We start from the raw sequence: 21,909 nt of genomic DNA on the forward strand, positions 1-21,909 counted from the left end.
AAGCTTAACTTTGTCAAAACCGAAAACAAAGTATACGGCCAGAACGCCAAAGAGTAGCTCTAGCCGGTGATGCTACTTTTATTGTTCTTAGAGCACTTTTAATGGAAAAAAATGATGTAAACATAATTGCAATATTTTTGATAATTTTCATTTGTATTTAGTGGCAATTAAAATTTAGCCGACAACTTTGGAATAAATAAATAGCACCACCGGCTAGATCCAGTCGACGCAAATATATTGATACCAAACATTTTGCTGGTACTTAGAAAGAACATATGAAGATTACCCCCCCATCCCCCCCCCCCCCGTAAGGCAGTGTGTGGTGTCCAAAAAGATGAAGCTGAGAAAAACAAAATTGAACATTCAGTTCACAGTAACTTTGAATGGCCTAACAATATGGGAATATGAATTGCATAACTGTGTAGCGCTGTCTTTCAGCAACAAGTTCATGACATACATTTGGACATTGTGCAAAAATAACACAGAGATATTGGTTGCAACATCACGCATGGTGATTGAAAACAATGCCACAAATGTAGCACACGAGCCTCACATTTTTATTTGAGTTCCTTCTTAGACAGAAGGCACACAAATGGCATCCCTATGCAAATAAAGTTGCACAGAGTTCATGGCCACAACAAAATATGTTCTTTCCACAAACTTTATGGCTACAACAAAAAATCTGGATCAAATATCAGTGGTGGTCGCCACATTTCAATGGAGCCGAAATGTAAGAAAGTTCATGTGCTTGTGTTGTAGCGCTTCCCAAGTGGTCAAAATTAATTCAGAATCATATCGTGGTTTTGGAACGTAAAATCCAAGAATTCAGATTTAAAAAAAGACATGTATATCTCTTGCACACTCACACAATTGTGCATTCAGCACAGGTCACGCCTAGACCTATAAAAGCCCAGGACTGCAGGCAGAGTCTGTTGTTGGCTTGTTCCTCTTTGCAAGCTTGTTTGTCAAAGCATTTCTGTTTGTGTGATCTTTGTTGGACATGTGAAGCCTCCGGCGATCCTTTCGCGCATGCCACACGTGAAGCACTCCAGCACAAGCTTGGCACAGCGCCCGTACTCCTTGGTGGGGTCCTTCGAAAGCGTCAGCGTTTTCTTGCCGCACATGGGACACGGCATAAGTCCAAAAAAGTCTTGTAGCACGGATAAATCCATGATCGCAAATTCCGTTCCGCTGTCGTTGACGTCCTCTTTCGTGTCAACACCCAAGCAGCTCAAACTTTCGCTCCGTTGCAGACTGCGACGCCAGGCGCGGTTTCACCTTATCGGCGATCGCTGCGCGCTTGCTACTCTCTTCGGTCGTGCAGTAAGCGGTATCTATACACGGTGTCTGCCAACACGCGAGGCGTGGGTGGACTAAGTGTTGATGCTAGACGTACCGAGTTGCAGCTCGGAACTCGATCCGGCAGAATCTTGAGGCAGACCAGCAACCGCCGACTCCGGGTGCATGCCTATCCGTCTTCTGTCGCGCATTCCACGGCCGCCTTCGCGCCTTGCCGAACGCTTGACGCGCAGTAGTCTTCAGACGACGATCTGCTCCAGCTATTCGGGCGGCGAAAAGACACCTCATCGATCGTTGTCGAGAAGCGAGCGGCTGAACAAACGCGCACAGCGGCGCTATAAAACCACGGAGAGAAACACGCAGCGCACACGGGAGCGACCAACCTGTCGGGCACGCGAGAATTGGCACCCAAACGGCGCCAGACCAATAGGAGCGAGGCGCGCGGGGGGCCTGCGTGCTTTGGCCAATCAGCGGCACCGGCGCATCCTTCAGAAAGACGCGAGAGCGTCGGTTCCTCCCATGGAGGAAGGAAACAGAGGAGAGGCCCTCCTCCCTCCGCGCGCTAGGAGAAAAGTGTGGAGGAAATGACCTGCTAGGTTCTCTTTTTGTTGCTGTTTTTTTATTTATTTGCTGTAGCGGCTACGCCTTTCGGCTTACAATGGTGGCTTTGTTGCGGTTCTGTGCGCTCACACGTGTTGCTCCGTAGGTTTCGAACCGTGGCAAAGGCGCCGTGCGGGCAGGTTTGCGTTGGTCTCCATGTTTTGTTGCGCTGCGTTATCTGGACTATGCTCTCCCGGATGTTGCTGCGGCCAAGTGGGATAGGAGGAAGTTCGTGAAATGAACGCGCATGCAGCGCTGTACGCAACGTACCGCGCCACGGCAGTGGCAATTGGACGAAGGAATATCCTCGGGAAATTCTGCCCTCTTTGGCGGAATCATGCTAACGTGCTATCGGAGGCCGAAACCGAGACATCGCGATTGTTTAGTATTGCTGCGGAGCGCGCGCATCCGAGCAGCCCGGTTGCGCGCAGCGCGACGTGGTTTCGCGAGAAATGTAAACAAGAGAGGAGAACTGGCCCGATAGGCGGGGCAACGCCATGAGCAACGCCAACTTTCGGCTTCACTTTAGCTTCACACAGAGTGACGTCAGGGCCTCTCCTGAGTTTCCTTCCTCCATGGTTCCTCCTCACCTACGCCATTTTGAACCGGCGCAAAATACGCACAAAGAAAGCAGCTCCCAAACAAGCTCAAGTGGCGCTTGCGCCTCCCCCCACCCCGCGTTTAAAGTCCCTTGATAATTTGAAATTAGTGACTCGTTGAACTCTGCCGTCGCCGCACGACCTCCTCGCCCCTTGCGCGTTTCCCCGCGGCAACCAGTCTTGCCCCCGTTTTTCTGCACGACGATTGGTAACCCTGCCGTTGCCGTTGGAAACGCGCGGATCTTGAGTTTTGCTTGTGTTTTTCCTTTTCGTTCGCGCCATTTTCCTCCTGAGCACGGCTGGCTCGGCGCTTTAGCTCGGCGTAGCGAACGTTGTACGCTGCGTTTCCTGCTCTATGTGCTAGCGCTATGCCGGACTGTTGCGCATATAACTGCACCAAGAAGCCTGAAGATGGTTATGCCGTTTTTATGATACCACAAGGAAAGCGTAACTGCTTGCGCAGCAAGCAGTGGCTGCATGACATCGGCCGAAAGAACTCCGTTTTGACAAAGAACAGCGTTGTTTGCGAGCTGAGGCGTCTTTCTTATAGCTCGTAGCAAAGCATCCCGTAACGCTGCATTTTTTTACATTTTTCCGGCCTGCTCACCAGCGTTTTTGTTGCGGTTGTCCTCAGTATGCTTATTATTCTGGGGCGGCTCCATCACCTCGCACGTCGCTAACTGTTTTTATTCAGTCGGAAGTGCAGCATTATAGATTCTGCTTTGCGCCATGACAAAATTAGTGGCAAGTATACCATTGGTATTGCAGGTGATGAGCGTTAGCTTGTCAACATTGAGGTATCATTAAGTTTTAGGCGAAAGCCTTCAGATCTCTTTCAAGGTCGCATTGTAAACTGGAAGTATCACGTGACCCAAGGAAGGCCAGAGGTGACCTAAAGCATGTCCATCCCTTTACAAGAGAATAATTACCCAAGTTAATTAATGAATCATTAGTGATTGACATAAGGTGGATTAGGGAGGATTAAGGTTGATTAGACGGTAATAAAGAAGATTAAGGTGGATTAGAGTGCATTAAGAATTAAGATGCACGAATAAAGATTAAGGTAGGTGGATTAGGATTAAGGTGGATTAAGGTGAAGGCTTGATGGAAGGGTATTAAGACCGATTAGGGTGATTAGGGTGCATGAACAAGGATAAAGGAAGATTGAGGTCGATAATGTGGATTAAGGTGAATTAGGGTTGATAAAGGAGGATTAAAACCGATTAGGATGGATTTGGGTACATTAAGGTGGATTAGGGACCATGGAGCTGGATTAGGTTTGATAGAGGTGGATTAGGTTGTATTAAGGTAGATTGGGACTATTAAGCAGGATTAAAGTGCATGAATAAGGATTAAGGTGGATTATGATTGATTAGGGTTGGTAAAGGAGGATATACATCGTATAGGGTAGGCTAAGGTGCATTAGGGGCGATGTAGGTTGATTAGGTTTTATTAAGTTGGATTGGGATTGGCGCAGCTGGTGTTTTCTCCCGCTGCAATTTGTTTCACGAGCATACAGACCAATCTACCACGAACCGAATCCCTTTCCTGGTCCCTGGATCAGTTAAAACAAAGAAGGTTGAACTAACGAAGCAACATCGATGCGCGTGAGCGTTCAATAGATGGCGACAACTGAACGCTTCTTGAGTTAATCGCGCGGGCACCGAATCGATGAGAAAGCCGGCCTTCACACCTCAGGAGATGCGGATAACTATCGCCATCCAAACGGAGTGAAAAAGGCAGCAAAATGTTGACCCCCTAATAGCTGTCAAGTCTCACGTTTGATTTCGCGGTGCTTTAACATGGGCGAGGCGGTGAGGGGAGGGGGGACATGCCGCTTAATTTCGGGCCCCTCCAACCCCTGGGTACGTGCCCGTTATTCTCTGAGGCACGCAAGGGTACAGGGTGTTCTTATTTATACGCAGAGACCGCTTCCACTTTGTTTTCTTTCTTTTCAGGGCGACACTGACCTGCAGCATCGCCATGTGTGCAGCTGGTCTATTTTTCTGTTCCTCAGTAGCCACACCACCATTGCATTGTTTGTCTTGGTTTTACTGTAAAATGTCAATAAACAAGGAAAAAAAAGAAAAAGAGCCTGTTTGTACTCACAAATAAATATTTCTTTATTACTGTTATTACACAAACAGCCTTGAGAACTTCATTTAGCGTGCCTGTCTTGTACCCCTGTTGACTGGATGCCTGAAAATAAAAGCAAAAAAGAAAAAATTAACATGACAATAATATTTTGAGCGTGGTTTCATCAGCTGTAGAAAGGAAAGAGAGAGAGAAAGAAGAGGAGAGTGATATACAGAGGTTTGCAAAAGAAACAGCCAGCATGCAAAGCACAACACCCACCTTAAAATGCTGCTGGTGACGGCAATGAAGTCGGCACCAACAGATTGCCGGACGACGGATTCGCTGACGATGTGTCCGTCATCGTCCACAATCCCAACATTCACTTGGATATGGTAAGTGCGGTAACACCTCAGAGTGATCTGAAAGACAAAGGAGGGCAGTTTCTGGTGTTGAGCTTTTAGTTTGGAGTGGGGAAGCGAAGGCCTTGGTCTAGGGAACAGGTTGCATGCTCATTTTTCGCTATACGTACGACACATATTTACAAACAAATTGACTCGCCGTCCCAGCCTTGCAAAAGTGTATGTCTAGTGAAGCTGTGGAAAACCACCACTGCAACTACTGAGGGGATTATGTGACACTTTATTGGTTTAGAATAATGGAAATTGTGTCAGCACGCTGCCCTTATAGCGGTGCTGCAACAACACTGAAATCATTTGTTGGTCTGGTTCTTTTAAATGCAAAAGGTTAGGAACGTCGCTCCTCATGTCGCATGCTGTCATCTCTGTGGCAGCTTGCGCAGCAATAATCTTATTTGGGAAATGTATGCAGGGAGCGCTCCGTGCTTTGCATTGTTGTACAATGCAATGTAAGCCCAGTTTACCGATAAAAAATAAATAAATACACCTGAGCAGGACACCGTCCTACGCCATGACTTGATGTTAAGCTGGTGCAGGAACTTCAGCTGAAATTTAAGGGAGCACCACACTCTACAGGCCACGGGACTGCTCCTTTAGGCAGATCTAACCTTTAGACAAAAATTTAAGCGGCTCGAGATTCTAGAATTTCACATTGCGCTAAATATTTCTGTCAGGCCTTTTAAATGACATAGTCAACAGGCGTTCAAGTCCTACAAAAATCATTATTGAATGTATATATCGACGCTGCAAAATGCAAGAAGAATGTGTACGTGGGAAGCCGAAGTATGTCGCGGAACCGTCGGCGAGCCCCAGCAACAATGCGCTCTGTTTCGCTGAGCTGACCGTTGAACGCGAAAACAAGGAATCGATGGCTGCCAAGTACTGATGACGTACCAGTTTGTAATAATTATGAGAGCGCTATTAGCGTTCCGATTCGGTGACGAAGGTTGCCCGTCCAGGAAGACTAAAAGGAATGCCGGTTTCATTCCCGGCATGCACTTTCTGAATGCTGCTTGAATGTCCCGCGGAAGTCTACGGTCGCCTCCGCAGTGATTTCACGGAAATACGTGAATTCGTAATCAACAGCGATCTGGCTTCCCAAGTCTTTACAGCTTCTTATCCCTCTGTGATACGAATTTTATCACTGATGTGAAAAATTTATATTTCGTGCATTTATATTAGAAAAGACAGTGAAAGAAGTATGACTATAGTCAACTGCTTTCGGCAACACATAAAAGATTTATCACGAATTGCACGCAAATTAAGGCGCGGGAGGGAGAGTGTGTTCCTTGGAACTTTTGAATTCGGAGGCATAAACGATGAGAATTATGCCCTCGGAATATTCGATGACCACTAAACTTCTGCAACTCCAGACAACTGCTATGCATTACACAGCATGCTCCATATAGGTGCTACACAGAGGCGACACATGGACATTTGCGAGATATTAGGGGGCGCCACGCTTATCTACAGTCCTCAGTTGAGGAGATATGTAAATTATCTGACACTAAGAGTTCTAGGATTAGCGAATATTTCTTGTAAAGCGTTACGATATCTGCACGAATCATCGTGCAAGAGGTATAAAGTCAGCCGCCCGTCTTTAAAAGCAAATAAGTTTAAAGTGGTAATATATTCTCTCAAAACTTTACTTTCGCCGCATGAGATTGGTTTATATAAGAGAAAACATTGTTGATGTTTCCCTTTCTGAATGTCGTGCCGGAGCCCCTGCACTCAGTGACGCCAAAATTTCCAAAATATTTTTACACGTTTCGGCGGCTGCGGTTAAATAAAAGATGTTGAAACTCCTGAAGTTCATTTTTAGGTTGTTCTACAATATAATGTAGTCTACCTTTACCGATAAAATCTAGGCTCAAGCAGATGCCGTCAAACTTAATTTTGAAATTCAAATCTGGTTAGGAAAGTTCAAGCGTTGTCAACGCCGGTTTTACTCTTTGGCGTCTTTTCTGGTCCCCTCGCATGACACGGTTTTTCTTTTAAATTACGGAAACGAAATTTTCTATTGCAGCTCAGATTTTTTATCTTTGTTGTGCCTTTAAAAGGAGCCCGAAAATATTTTTGTGCAAATTCGCAATCACTCGGTAGGGCCGGTCATCATTGCGGTCACCATGACGCAAATCCAAGTGTGCTGCGTAACGCGCCTAATATTACGTTTTAAACATCTGCGTTGCAGCATATCGCAGTAGCATCGCTCCGCCCCTTTACATCCGTCTCTGCCCAGTCTACGTGGAATGAGTGAGCGATGTGACTCATACGAGAGATCGAGATCTGACTGGCTTTCCACACGGGGTCAACGAGAGCGCTTGGAGCAATGCCGCCTTCATTAGGGTATTTTCAATTGCACATGCATACACACTAATTTGTGCGCCTTCTAAAAGGAATGCACAAATGCAATATGTGTAGAGGTTTCTTTAAAACAGAAGCGCGCTTCTACCTGGAAATGCACGAGGATCGATAGTCTGCTACAGCTTGCGAAGAAAGGAGTGGCGACATTGAATTCTAGCGGGAAAGCGCTCTGTACCACAGGCGGAACTCTTATCGGTTCCACGAAAATCGTATCGGAGACCCTTCGTTCTACAGTTGTAAGCTTTTTCCGAGTCTCAAGATGAATGATACGTTGAAAGGGGTTGACAACTGACGGGAATGTGGTCCTGAGACGTTGCAAATGAAATTACCATGATTTCCTGCACGCTGTTCGCGATTTAACTAGGAATTACAATTTTAAATTGGCAAAGAAAGTCAAAAACCTGTAAGTGGCATATATTCTGGGGTCGCTTCAGCGGCGGTTACTACATGCACGAACGTTTGTATGTACAGATGGACCGTTTCGCGTCAACGCGCTGTGGAAAATGGTGCCCGCCGTAGCAGACGACGCTGTGGTCGCGTCGGGCGACGAGGACGTCGAGATACCAGTGGTCGTGCCCGTCCTGTTCGCGAATGATGACCACAAGCGCACCGCGTAAACAAAGAAGTCGAGGAGGAATTTTAAGGAAGTCTTCCGGATTAGTACTCACTGAAAGGCATCGTCGCCCGCATACCATAGCCTTGGTCAAATTTCCAGGCGAGGTGTCTAGAGACCCCTTCAAGCCTTCCGAAAAAAAAAAAGTTCATCAAAGCGCGCTCCTCCGTCCTACGAATAAACTATACACCTTGGTAGGTGCAGCCTATTGCAGAACTTCGTCAAATGTAATTGCGGCCAGAGATTGAAGTAGGCCTTCCTTCCAAGCAAAGAATTTCTATCCACAGGGCCTACACTTGCGTATTTCTCTTTCCGGCAGGTCGAGCGGGCCAAATGTCGCTGGCTCAGCTTTGAACGATCGCACACAGCACTAGAACTGAATATTTACGGCACTAGAGCTAGGTAAAACCGAGGGCCTTGTGACCGGGGTGTTAGTGCAAAGCGTAGGCTTCTTCAAACTCGCTATGTATTGTGCACCTTACGAACGGCGACCTAACTAGCAATCGCGACTAAAATGATGAAGCGGCGAACGAACTCTTACCGGAGGCGGGTTCGGGATCTTTTTCTTGTTGGAGAAGAGCTTGAGCTTGGAAAACGACAGCACCCGGCCGTTCAACCAGGAACCGGGCCGCGGGGAATCCGGGTGGCAGTACTGACCAACTGCGAAAGTGCAAGGATACACTTTAGGGCTTATATTCACTTCGCCAAAAAATAGACAAACACAAAAATGTAAAGAAAAGGCCGACGATGGTAGCGTCTGGCTCACACTCACCGCATTGGCGCCCAGTAGAATCCGTGAAGGTTAGCCAGGCCGTGTACTGCCACTCATCCACCAAGTTTGTAATCCGAAATTCAGGCGCTGGCTTCATGAACCTGCATGCGAGGGACGAGGCAAGGTCATTTTTGAAGAACACCGTTGCCACGTGATGGGTACGCAAGCACGTGTCGAAACGAGCAGCTAAAACACGATGATTGCACGATGCCATAGTGAGAAAGACATGAACAGAAAGCAACATACGTGGTTCGCCGCATAGGTGCTTGTTCCTAGTATCTGAATTACGCGCTGCCTGTAGGCACGAACGTGGGCGACTCAACCAGCTTGCTCTCAGCACTGCTGAATCGGTTTAAACTGCATGGATGCCTTCGCAAAATGAGAGGGATTATCGTTCGCGTCATTACTGTTCACTGTTTCTTTTTTCAGACCAGCATGTACACCACGATGTGGCATGTGAGGCTTCTCGGCAGGAACGCTAATGCGTGCTCGGAACGCTCATGCCAACAACGGAAGTCGGCACGCTGCCCTGTGGAGTGCGATATTGCAACGCTTCTGAAAGCGAACCGTTTTGAGATCACCCCGTGCACTACGGCGCGAAAACACGTCGGCTGTAAAAAACACTCGCCTGCCCAGTGTGTGTATCCGCAGTTCCATCCTACGCAGCAGGAACTCGTGCTGGTTGACGAGCGTCACATGGGGAAGCATGGCCGGTAGTCTCTCCAAGATCGCCCTCTGTGGGTCCGCTTTCTTCTTGGGAGGGAACTGGGGCCAAGCGCTCCAGTCGTGAAATTGGTCCGGGTGGTCACTAGGAAAGTCCGCCGGACGGACTAGGTTCGGCTGTATATAGATCTGTGGCTGGCTCCTAACGAAGACGGCTGTGGCGCCGGAGGTGGATGGCACGCTTTCGATGTCCTTTGACTGGGACGCTCCGGCCGGTGGCTCGCTCCTAACGAAGACGGCTGCGGCGCCGGAGGTGGATGGCACGCTTTCGATGTCCTTTGACTGGGACGCTCCGGCCGGTGGCTCGCTCCTAACGAAGACGGCTGCGGCGCCGGAGGTGGATGGCACGCTTTCGATGTCGTTCGACTGGGAGGCGCCGGTCGGCACGACGTCGCTGTCGCTGCTGGAGGAGCTGCTGCTACTACTGCTGCTGCTGCTGCTACTGCTGCTACTACTGCTGCTACTACTGCTGCTGCTGCTATTGCTGCTGCAGCTGTCGTCGCTGCTGCTGCTGCTGCTATCGTCGTTGAAGCTGGTGCTCGTCGACAGCTTGGAACGGTCTGCAATAAGCATCACGTAGCCGTAGAGTCTAGGGTCGAATCCAGCAGCAGCGGAGGTAGAAGCAAGGCCCGACGACGCCATACTCGAGGCACAAGCGGAGTCGGTGGACTCTATCGTAGGGAGCGCGACTTCAGCTGATCTGTGACGGTCGAGTAGCTGCCGTTTGCTGTGCAGCGACTTGTCTTATGGCGTGCTCGAAAGTATTTAGCACGTGCCCACTCACGGGTTCGATTTCAATTGGACCCCATGGGTGTATAGCTCAACCCACCACGGGTGATCGGCCACGATTGGTTGGCTCTGCAACATGGGCTTATCCTCGTTCTACGATTTACTCCCCTCCCTCGAACCGCAGGAGGCCGAAAAGCTTGTGTCGAATTTTTCCTTTGTTCTGACATACTGGACGAACATATACCCCTCTCCCCCCCTTTCTCCGTTTGGAGAAGCTGTGACCGCCTCGACACGACACTTCAAGTACAATGGGGTGCTGTTTTGCAGGCTTAGTCGTGGTGGTTCAGAGAGCGTATATTCCCGGAAAGAGTATGGAGGACAGAGAAAAAAGGAGACGCGAGAAACACTTCTGAACTTTGCACCGTGTCCAATGTGCAAAATACCATCTCGAGCTCCCCGGGAGAGATGGTATACCACATTAGCGTTTGACAGCTGTAATTCACCGTGATCTCTCGCAAAAGCAGCGCCTGCCTTTTTACTAATGTGTAAGACCAGACGGAAGCTAGATTGACTGGAATAGAGGATGGTGAGGGGAGGGAGAAAATGGGTAGAACCGACGAAGTCGCGCAACCAGTGAATAAACGAGGCCTCGCCACCATTCTCTTGCTGCTCCTAAACAATATAGGGGGGGATAAAATAAATTATAAAGTAAATAATAAAATAACAAAAAAAGGGGCGAACAATAAAAGTGTACCCCCAGTCGTGGACAACAAGACGAGGTCAGAAGAACGAGTCTTCCGCGCTGGGGTTAGTCGCCCGCATCTTAAACATCTTTATCGTTGTGTTTAGTTCAACAAAAACTGTTTTTACCAAATGGACCATGAGGAAGTGGTTACTTCAACCACTTTCGCGGAGATGCTGCCTACAGCATTTCGCCGCGGTATCGATTTAAGCTAAGCTTTCTGTGCTGTTTGATTCGGTTGACGATAATTAGCGGTGATGTTGATGGCGAATGTTTCATTTCTTCAACGTTTAGTTCAATACAAAAGTTGGGAGTTCATGTTACACGTTACCTCGCGTGCGCCACTGCTAACTGTTTGCGCATCACACAGAATACACAAGGGGAGGAGTTTGATTCAAGGTTGTTGTGCGCCATACTTTATAATATTTGAGAGGGTTGAGCATATTCATTGCTCCACATTGCACATCGCATCCTGGCAGAAATATTAGGTTTTAATTGAAATATGGGCTTGTACGTGCAAAAACTACAATCGGATTCGGAAGCACACCGTAGCGGCGGACTTCGGATTACGTTTGACACCGTAGTGTTCCTTAATGTGTTCCTTAAGCTAAGTGCAGGAGAGTTCTTTTTTTTAATTTAGTTTTTACCCGTCGAAATGCGGCATCCGCGGTTGGGATCAGGTCCGCGACCTCAAACATTGTCATAGCCGCAAAGCTGAATGAATTCTGAGGTTTTACGAGCCAAAAGCATGATTTGATTATGAAGCGTACACGCTTTACTGGTGGACGCCGGATTAATTTTGACTTCCCGCCGGGGATCTTTGACGTGCCCCCTATCCACGGGACACGGGCATTATTGCATTTCGCCCCCATCGAAATGCAACCTCCGCGGCCGGGATTCGATCCCCGGGTCCGCAAAGGTACCGCGGTTGGCACAGAAGTGTTGATTTTATGTGTGACGGCTTCCGTAGCGTGGGCTAGGCCCTACGGTGCTCTTTAATGCGGCTCTGCTTCTTCGCATCCACCCTAAGTCGTCCGCTCCACATATATGCATGTGTTTATTTTTCACAAATAGCAGTAGCGTACCGTACGTTAATTTGAACTTAAGTTTATACAGTTTTCCCGCAATCGGATGTCGAGTAGCAGCGTTTTCTTTCCTTACACGTCACCTTTCCCGATCCCCTCTCCACCCGGATCGAATGGGAACCGCGAGCGACGAGCGGTCAAGGCTGTTATTCACGCGTTTCGCGATGGCATCGTTTCTAACCATTATCCGTCCTCCTCTCCAGCAATCTACCTTGCGTCCCTCTCAACTTTCACTATAGCAGAAAGCTAAACGCCTCTATCCTTTCAATGCTTTTCCGGCGAATCGCTGGTGTCAAGATGCTAATGTGGCGACGCCGATGGCATTGTGCACATTCGGTGAAGTGAAAAGGTACAAAGGAGTTTCTCGCGTCGCCTTTCCTCTCTGCCGTGCTCCTGTCATGTATAGAAACGCTCTTGACCCCCCTTCCTCCCCCTCGCCTTCATGCCCTGACGCGATGTACCGGACAGAAGCAGCAGCAGTAGAAGGAAAGTAGAAGGAAGGGTACAAGAAAGCTTGTCTTTAAAGAAATAATGGCGACCCATCCATTTTTTGGAGTGTGTGGCGACGTTAACGCGATTAGAAATTTACGTTGAGGTGGGTGTGTCATTGGTGACATAGTGTGTTATATGTAATGCTGAATATCAGGAAGAGCTGCACGTAATAAGTGGTAGGTAGCCAGAGATCCGAGTTATCGTGTAAGGAAAACAAGTTTTGAAAAATAATTTCGTCTCTGTGCGCGGTTCTCGGGTTAAAAGGAAGTCATTGACTTCGAAGGGTCATCGTGTTTTGCTCGACATCAGAGGTCCTTACTAACACTGACTTACTTTTGTTGCCGCTGAGTCAAATAATAACCGATTATGTTGTTATTGTCTCCTCAATATCTCTACGTATGCTTAGAGGTTACCGGCCGTGCGCCGTATTTCCTTCGTTGTTTTTTTATTGACGTGATATAAGATGTTGGCGCAAAAATGCAACGTCGGCTACTGCTTGGGCCATGCATATGATACACGCAGCATACAGTAGCAGCACACAGCATATAACAAAATATGACAACGTTGCATTGTCACATGGAAGTCAAAATAACAAGTCGAGGTTACAAAAACGCACTTAAAGCAATAACGCGAACAGCGGTGCAACACAACAAATAAACACTCAAGCAACGATTCTAACTATGATAGTATCACATGTACACCTTGACAATAAAAAAAAATAATTCTCAGAAAAATTTTTTCCGGGCCTTAATAACGGCCAATTCTTCCGCTGTCTTCCAGAAATGCGTTTAATAAATTAAAGCGCACATCTGCATTGCTCTTCTTGGTGATGCACATAATATAATTTCATGAATTTAGAGGACCATGCTCTAAAGCCGGTAATGACGATTTAAGTCGGCATCTTGGTGTGTCGTGGTGCGGGTATTCTAGAAGAACGTGCTACGTGTCTTCGTGTGCAAAGCCACAATCACACTGAGAAATTTCAGATCGGACAGTTCTGTGTAAAGAGTGTTTTCTGTGGGCTACGCATAACCGGTTATGCAATTTATAAGACTTCCTATGTTTCTATGCAACGCTAACGGAAAGTTGAATTCCATAAGCGGATCAATATAAAACAGGACGGAACTCTTGCAATATTGGTCGAACCACGTCGCTTTGCATATTTTGAATACAGTTACATTTAAGATCTGCGCTTGGTATGCTTAGCGCGCTGGATGGATATGTAGGTATGTATGTATGTATGTATGTATGTATGTATGTATGTATGTATGTATGTATGTATGTATGTATGTATGTATGTATGTATGTATGTATGTATGTATGTATGTATGTATGTATGTATGTATGTATGTATGTATGTATGTATGTATGTATGTATGTATGTATGTATGTATGTATGTTTTGAGCGTCCCGTTCGGAACGGGGTGGGGGTTTGCGCCACCAATCTCTTGCTATTATACTGCCTAATGCCCTACCTAGGATAAACAATAAAAAAAACAATATGAACTCGCACAACCAAATTTTCTGATCTCCTATTGCAAACTGTGCTTTTATACATTACCGTTTTTTGTCGTTTGCCTATATACTTTTCTCCCGTCAATCCTCCAATTGCCTCTTGCTAATTCCTATTTCAGACATGTTTACTTTTCCACTGCTCTCGCTGAACCCAAGGGCTGCAAGCAGGCTAGTGGTGCCTAACTCTACCGCTGCGTAGACGTCTTCACATTCTAATAAACATGCTCCATAGTTTCCCTAGCTTTACCGCAGCAAGCATGCTTCTTTCTTATATCTCGCTTTATAGATGCGTGTTCTAAGGCACCCCGATCTCGCTTCGAAAAGTAATGAGCTTCCCTTTCAGTTATCATAAATGGTTTCTTTCCGGACCTCGTTTTCTTCCTGTTAAGTAGTTACTCATGGCAGGTTTATTTTCCGTTGCCGCCACCCATGATATTATTTCAGCCTGTCTGACTTCCCGCTTGACGTCGTTTGTGGCTGTGTTGCCCACCCTACAGGCCGCATACTTGCTGGTAATTAAGCTTCCTAGTTCTTTTCCTCCATTGTGCATCAATATTTTTCCTGTACAGGTAGCTCAACACTCTCCCAGCCTTCTTCCCTATTCCTCAGTCGTTCTTCATACTCATTTTTACTGCGAGCTGTACTCACTTCAAAACTAGTCCAGACCGTAGCACCCTGCACAGCTGCATTTGTTGCCTTTCCGTGAGCGCCCAATGCGAGGCGACCCACTGACCTTTGGTTCCCATCGAGTCCTGATTGTACCCCCGGATATAAAGCTAACAACCGCATTTCCAAAAGTAAGTCCTGGAGCCATTACACCTTTCCACGTACCTCGGAGGACCTCGTGCCTATACACCGTTTTTTCGTAGGCGCCGCCATATTGTGAACGCAGTGGCGCCGCCTATGAGCAGCGCCGTACTGGCTTGGGTGAAAGCGGTCTTTTGCATGGCAGGTATACGCTGGGCGGTAGGTTCTGGCGTTTGTTTTCGCGGTCGTGCGGTCTGTTTAGTATACCGTGCGTCGTCTACGTGGTAAACGTTTCTGTGAGACGTGCTGAAGTGGTTTAAGGCGTCATGGCCGGAATTTCTGTTGGCGTTGAGGTGGACGGAACACGCAGCGCGATGTGTGCGTGCATATTTGAGCCTACAATCAGCCTCGCAGATCAATTGTGTATTTCTGAATGTTCCAATCACGAATGTGACCTTATTGCAGTATTATTCTCTATTTCTAAGCTGCGGTTTAGGAGCCATGAAACATACGCGACGATCGTAACAGCGTGGGTACCGTTCTACAACCGTGGGTACCGTGGGTACAAGCGTTCAAACTGTTCGGTGCAGGTTACATTGCGTGACTACTTGGTTCGATGGACGAGGTTTCCGCCCCTCAATAAAATATTTTTGGCAAGTAATAGCAGCATACCTTACAGTCTGAATTAAGCTTCTCCAGCAAAGGGACTGTTTACGAACTGCTCGAGCGTCCTAAACAGTGGTAGGTGCTGGATTACAGATATCTTTGCTCTATATACCGCATGGTACAAGCATACGGCTAGAGCGGTTATATAATTATAAATGTTGTGCGGCGTGACTATGCGAGGTCGTATTGGGGCGTTAGCCCGTTTTCTCTTGCTTTTTCGAGAAAGAGGCTGATAACCGAATTTTTTTTTCGGTTGTGTTCGTTCCGTTCTCTACGACGCACTCAAACGTATTACGGAAATTTTGTCCTCAAAAATAGGCATCGTATTCTTTTTATGCGATCCCTCTGATATATTATGGCTGTATACAGGCCAAAAAGGCAATGCCGAAGCGCACAGCTCACATATGTATCATGCTGGTTCACCAACCGCAGTGATCTCTGTGTTGAGCAACGCCATCGGCCTCATGCAGGAAGGCTAGCGTAGACATATGGTAATTTGAAGCCTGCTAGACTTGAAATGCGCGACAACGATGCCGGTGCATCACAAATATTTGACAGCGCCTGCCGCTTAGATGTTTCGTGGTTGCCTTAGGTTGGCCGTGCAAGAGCATGCGCTCTTATGCTTTATGTTTTACTCCCTACGTCAAGCGATCAGATAGTGAGCAGATTTACCATTTCATGCTGCTAATACAGAGACACCGGTTTTCTTTGTTTAATTTAAACCGATATAAGCAAAATAGTTCACAGCACATAAACACACCGTGACTGATAATGTCCGTACGCCGCGGCAGATAAAGAGCGTCACATTTTTGCTCCCCCAAGAGATATTTCCGCCTACTGTAGTTACCGATGCACCGAAAGGCTTCCCCGACGACCTTATATGAACGGACATGGCGTAAATTTCACAAAGTACCATCTAAAACATCTCGAAATCGTTCCGCAGCACGCGACAACAATACTTCCAAGCAGCGCCGCGCCGGATCGCCCAAGCCAGAGAGGAGGAAAGGCTCTCCGCACGCCCCGTCCTCCTCGCCCGATGAAAAGGCCTACAGTATCCCCATATCGCACTCTGTGCTTCATTATGGCTGCCTTTGTCTTCCCCTTCGGGGTTGTTGATTTTTCCTGTGTTTCCATATATCTGTTGCCTTCGTTCGTCCATATACCAAGGTACTTATATTCTGTTACCCGAGGTATTTTCTGGCCCTGTAGCGTCACTGTCTGTTCAATGTTTTCATTGAATACCATAACACCTTATTTTCTAACACTAAATTTCAAACCTAAATTGTTGCCTTCCTGTCCACAGATATTATTAGCCAGACATTGCAAATCATTTGCTTGTTAGCTAGCTACAGAATGTCGTCCGCGTAAAATATACCTGAAAGCTGCTGCTCTACTACTGTATCCGCCTGTTTGTATGAGAGATTAAAGCCGATATTACTTCCTTCTAGCGCCCTTTCCATCCTCACCATGTTCATCATAAACAGCAGTGGGGATAAAGGGCACCCCTGCCTCAGTTCCTTGTTGATATAAACTTTCTCCTCGCTCCTCATCCCTTTCCATTTACGCAAACGGATATTTTCCAGGTAAATCTCTTTCAAAAGCTGTAGACAATCGTCATCTAAGCCTTCCCCTTCCATAATATCTCACAAAATATTGCGGTCTACGTTGTCATAGGCTCCTGTAATGTCTGAAAAAGCCACATAAAACGGTGTGCTTTCTACTTTTGATATTTCAATACACTGAGTAAGAACAAATGAGTTGTCATCTAAACGCCTACCTATTCTGAAGCCATTCCGAAATTCTCCAAAATCCCATTATTCTCGGTGCATGCTTGCAGCATTAATTTGATTCCCTGCATTGCTATCCTGCATATTACCGATGTAATGGTCAACGGTCTATACGAGTGAATTCTATCTTTCTCGACCTTACCTTTATAAATTATATTAAACTACTTTGTTGCCAACTGTCTGGTATATTCGTCTATCTTTTAAAGTTTTTTCCACTGCTTTCACCGGAGATTCCTTACCTTTAGGTACTAGTTCATTAATCAGCCTAACGGGAACCTCGTCTAGCCCTGTGGCTGTGCGCTTAGGAATTTTCTCTTCGGCTTTCTTCCACATGAAATTCGTCAGCACCAGCTGCTTTCCCGCCTGGGTCTCTTTCATGCTCTTTGTTTTTCTTCAAATGCAACCTCGTCATTGCAATGGAAAGACTCGGCTGTTAATTTTCGGATATAATTTATTGCCGCTTCTCCTTCCAGTCTGCTTCCATCTTCGTCTAGGATATGTTGTATTGTTGTTGATTTCCTGTCTAATAATTTTATATGGTTCAAAAATATTCTTGGGCGGTCTGCTTTTTCTCACGTATTTCTGACAACCAACGTTCAGTTTCACCTCTTAATTTTCCTTGCACCAGTATTTGAACCAAGACTTTTTCGCCCGATATATTTCCCAGTTACTGGTGACTTAAGCGTGCGGCAACTGCGCCTTCTTTGCCTGCCTGTGTTCACGGGATGCTTTCTGTCGTTCGGCGATCGCTTCTTGTATCTCCCTGTTCCGCCAGCTTTTTGGTTTCTTTTTTCCTTTCCAACAAACATGTTGTTTCTCTTTCCGTATTTCTGTCGTTATTACACTTAAAAGTGCACTATATTCCTACTCTTTATTTATCCATTTGCCAAGTTTTTCCTCGACGGTAGTGAGTATATTTGTTATTTGTTCAGCGTTCAAATTAGGACTCCCCATTTAGCACTCCGTGCTCTCTTTCCCAAATACATATCCCATTTTCAAAATGATGCGTTTATGGTCCCTTCCTATGCTGCTAAACGCTTCCTCGTCGATGACAATTTCTGGCAACTTATCATGAATTCCTTCTGTCATCAGACAATATCAATGGTTGATTGCCGGTTTCCCACTTTCCACGTGATCTGCCCTTCACACTTAGGCCCTGTATTCACGATAACGAGGTTAAGTTGCTCACAACGGTCTAGGAGTGACTTCTCGTTGTTGTCGATATAGCCATCTAAATCCTGTATGTGGGAATTCATGTCACCTAATAGGAAGATTTCAGCACCACTACCTAAACCCCTAATATCAGCGCTTATGCATTCCACTTACTCTTTATTCTTCTTTGTGCAATTACTTCCAGTTCACAAATACGTAACAACCAGCCAAATTTTTTCCCACTCATTGTACCTGATATAATTAAACATGATCTTGACATTTTGAATTTACTCTTTTTCATTTGGCTCCCTGATGGATGAGCATTCCGACTCCCCCTCCATTTCTTTCCGACTTAGTTCTGTTGCACCCTTCCCAAACATAATTCTCAATCACCAGCGGCGTTTCCGAGTCTCTAAGGTGTGTTTCTGTAACCAAATACATCTCTATTTGCTGTTTATTTAACTGGTCCTCAATCTCTGCCCACTTTTCCTTTCTTCTGCCGCCCTGTCTGTTTATGTAGCGTATTGCATGGCGAGCTCTCTTTCTTGTTTTACATCTTTTGCTGTTATCGGCGGCGATGCTCTCTTGAGGTTCCCCAATGGGACCTTCTTCATTACTACCTGGGTCTTACTACCTGGGTCTAGTAAGAATCGGTCTTACTAGAGTCTTATACACCTTTAGTTTTACTTGCGGGGGTGCAGCTGACAATTTTCGTCGAACGAGTCCAAAGTGTCAGTATGCTTTTGAACATACATTATCTATGTGGGATTCCCAACTCAACTTTTCAGTAAATGTTACCCCCAAGTATTTTACTTCATTATTGCGCGTTACAGCAAATCCTGATAAAAGGTGGTTCCTTGTTATGGTGACAGACGACGTTTTGCTTACATTAATTTTCATGTCCCAAGATTTACACCAGGAATCAATGTTAGTCAGCGTTAAGTGCAAATTATTTTGGCCATCTTGCGAACGACCCGCAGTGTACACCGCGCAGTCGTCTGCGAATAATCTCAGTACAACATTTGGAGTGACACAGGAAAAAATGTCATTTATATCGATAAAAAATGTGTAGTTGCTAATACTGATCCCTGTGGAACACCAGAGCAAACGTCTAGGCTATTGGATTACGCATCTTTTATTTCGACGTATTGAGTATGGCCTGAGAGGTAAGCTGCAATCCAGGAAACTACGTTTGAATTACTACCAATAATATTACGCTTCTCAATAATTTACAACGTGGGACAGAATCAAAGGCCCCTGCAAACAACTGGGACCACTTTTGCGCAAAGCCAGTCGGCGGGTACGGACGGTGTTTCTATGGATAAGGAGAAAATTTTTTTGAAGAAGAGGAGACAGTTGTTGCGCGTATCGCTTTAAGAAAGCATTAGGTAAACCGTCGGGCTCAGCGATTTCTTTTGATCGAGCAGTAAGTTAAGAATGCCGCATTCTGCTATGGCAAGGTCAGGCATGCGGGAATGGTATTCCGGTTGATTGAATTCTGAGGCAGGAGCACGGGTGAACACAGATATGAAATAGTGATTAAAGGCGTTCGCGATACAGGCAGTTTGCGTAATCTATAACGGCTCCTTCTATTTCCATTTAGTCGATCGAAGCCACCGGTTTTGCCAGGTAATGCCAGAACTTTCTTGGCTCGTGTGTCATAAAATTGGTCGGCGTATTTGGGAAGAAAAAGCTTCTTGCTGAAAAAATTTCTGCTCTGACTATTCGTTGTAACCTTCTTTTGAGGTGGATATTGCTGCGTGTAATCCAAGGTGTCTTCCTCTTTACTCGCTTTTTTATTTATGGGATCAATTTTTCTTCACAATACGCTATACTATTCGTTTCAGCTTCAACCATAGGTCATTCGCGTATTCAAATTCCGACTGTAAAAGACTATCCAGCGTTATTTCAATTTAATCAATAACACTGACATCATCGGCTCTGCTGTAATATTTGACAGACATACGAGATTTACTCTTGATTTGTTTGGGACTGAAACTGAAGTTATCAAAAGTAAGTAAAAGCATTTTATGGCCTGACATTCCATTTTTGATACTGATATCAGGGTTTAGTGTCTTGGAAACGAAAGCGAGATCAAGAATGGAGCTTGCTTGCCCTTGTATACGCTTTGGCTCCCTAACAAGCTGGGTTAAAGAAAAGCTCAACATAAGATTGAGAAGCATTTCACAACTACTGTGCTCGTCTCTACAAATTCTCAGAATTCCCCTATCAATCCCGTTAAGTTGAAGTTCCCGACTAAGATACGCTTAGTACGCTCGTTTCGTGGGACAAAATACATGCGCGTTCGAGTTGCTCTATTGCTCAACGCGTAAAAGTGCGTTTCGTTAAAAAGTCGACAACAGTGAATTCTCACTGCGAGCTTGAAGGCGCAAATCTCAAAACTGGTGTCATTCCAGAAATGTATTCGAAATGGGTACGCCTTGCTACAATCCGCAAATTGCAACTATATGCCGGTAAGTTGTTAATACGCTAACTCGTGATTTTTTAATTAGCTGAATATGTGTTTCGCTTTCAGCAGCAACTATGTCCGCCTCTCTGAGTAATCCAGCTCAAGGACTACAACGATGTCAACTGCGACAGGCGTTTAAAGAAAAATCCGGAAAACCTAAATATGATCATCCCGTATACATATTTGTCACAGTGCTACTTGTTGAGTAACTTTAGTGAACGTGTCTTGTTTCGAAAGTATACCATCCATATTGCCAACACCACTTTTGGGAGCGTAAGCATCAATAAAGGGTATTGTACATCCTATTTGCAAAACTCATTTTTCGGAAGGATTTAGAGATAGCTTTGTATTCATTTATGGGTGCGAATTTTGTCCCTTTTCATTATGTTTCAAGGCAATGGGTGACTTTTCATGCTCGGGCTGCGGAAAAAAAACAGGAGAGAGCTGTTTCTGAAGTTCTCCGAACTGGAAGCGGTGATTCGCGAACCTCTGTAGTAGAAAGGCAGCTACAAGTCGCGCGCAGAACTCCTAGGCGTATGCGGAGACATCTCACGCAAATTTTTTGGAGCCGCTCTTCCGAAGTTCGGGAAAATTCCGCAATTTCATCATGGTGACCTCGAATCGAGACAGAAGAAATTTGAGACTAGCACGACTCTCGACTGTGCAAGTGATGATTGAACATCACTTGTACAGCATCGCGGCATCAACTCTGTCAACAATTGAACTCCTTTTTTTTTTGTCTTGAAGTGTCTTGAAGTGTTTTGCCTTTAACTCAATTCTGTGACTTTCTTATCATCTACACCGCCGAAGACTGGCCGATCGTGGTGATAATGCAGGCGGATCGAAATAAGCAATATAATTGAAATAGAATCATTGCTATAATTGGAATTATCATATAATTGGAATAGAGTCAAATTGCTAAAAGAAACTGTGATAAAGGCAGAGATGTTGCGACTTAGAGCACGCAGTGTCAAGATGTCCGGAACGCTCCCTGTCCTCGGGTCGGTGTAGGATATCTTTCTTGCCTGACAATGGATGACGCGAACATGAATGCACAACCAA

At 45.9% G+C, this 21,909-nt stretch overlaps 1 protein-coding gene across 1 annotated transcript; it reads right to left on the reverse strand.

The window, feature by feature from the left end:
• Positions 1-4,573: 4,573 nt before the first annotated feature.
• Positions 4,574-9,514, reverse strand: LOC142577895 (uncharacterized). Its single transcript, XM_075687327.1, has 5 exons — positions 9,368-9,514; positions 8,740-8,840; positions 8,509-8,627; positions 4,854-4,993; positions 4,574-4,697 (listed from the first exon to the last, which is right to left on the reverse strand). Exons 1-5 carry the CDS (start codon positions 9,445-9,447, stop codon positions 4,661-4,663), a joined length of 477 nt encoding a protein of 158 aa, XP_075543442.1. The 5' UTR covers positions 9,448-9,514; the 3' UTR covers positions 4,574-4,660.
• Positions 9,515-21,909: the final 12,395 nt, after the last annotated feature.

The sequence above is a fragment of the Dermacentor variabilis genome, chromosome 4 (assembly GCF_050947875.1).
Source record: "Dermacentor variabilis isolate Ectoservices chromosome 4, ASM5094787v1, whole genome shotgun sequence".
Classification (NCBI taxonomy): Eukaryota; Metazoa; Arthropoda; class Arachnida; order Ixodida; family Ixodidae; genus Dermacentor; species Dermacentor variabilis.

What these genes read in the sequence shown, in the direction of transcription:
- LOC142577895 (XM_075687327.1), bottom strand. Translation starts at nt 9,447, where the DNA reads ATGCTTCCCCATGTGACGCTCGTCAACCAGCACGAGTTCCTGCTGCGT. An exon ending in CGGATACACACACTGGGCAG is followed by an intron (nt 8,841 to 9,367) that starts GCGAGTGTTTTT and finishes CCTCGCATGCAG; the next exon opens with GTTCATGAAGCCAGCGCCTG. An exon ending in GTCACCAGCAGCATTTTAAG is followed by an intron (nt 4,698 to 4,853) that starts GTGGGTGTTGTG and finishes TTTTATTTTCAG; the next exon opens with GCATCCAGTCAACAGGGGTA.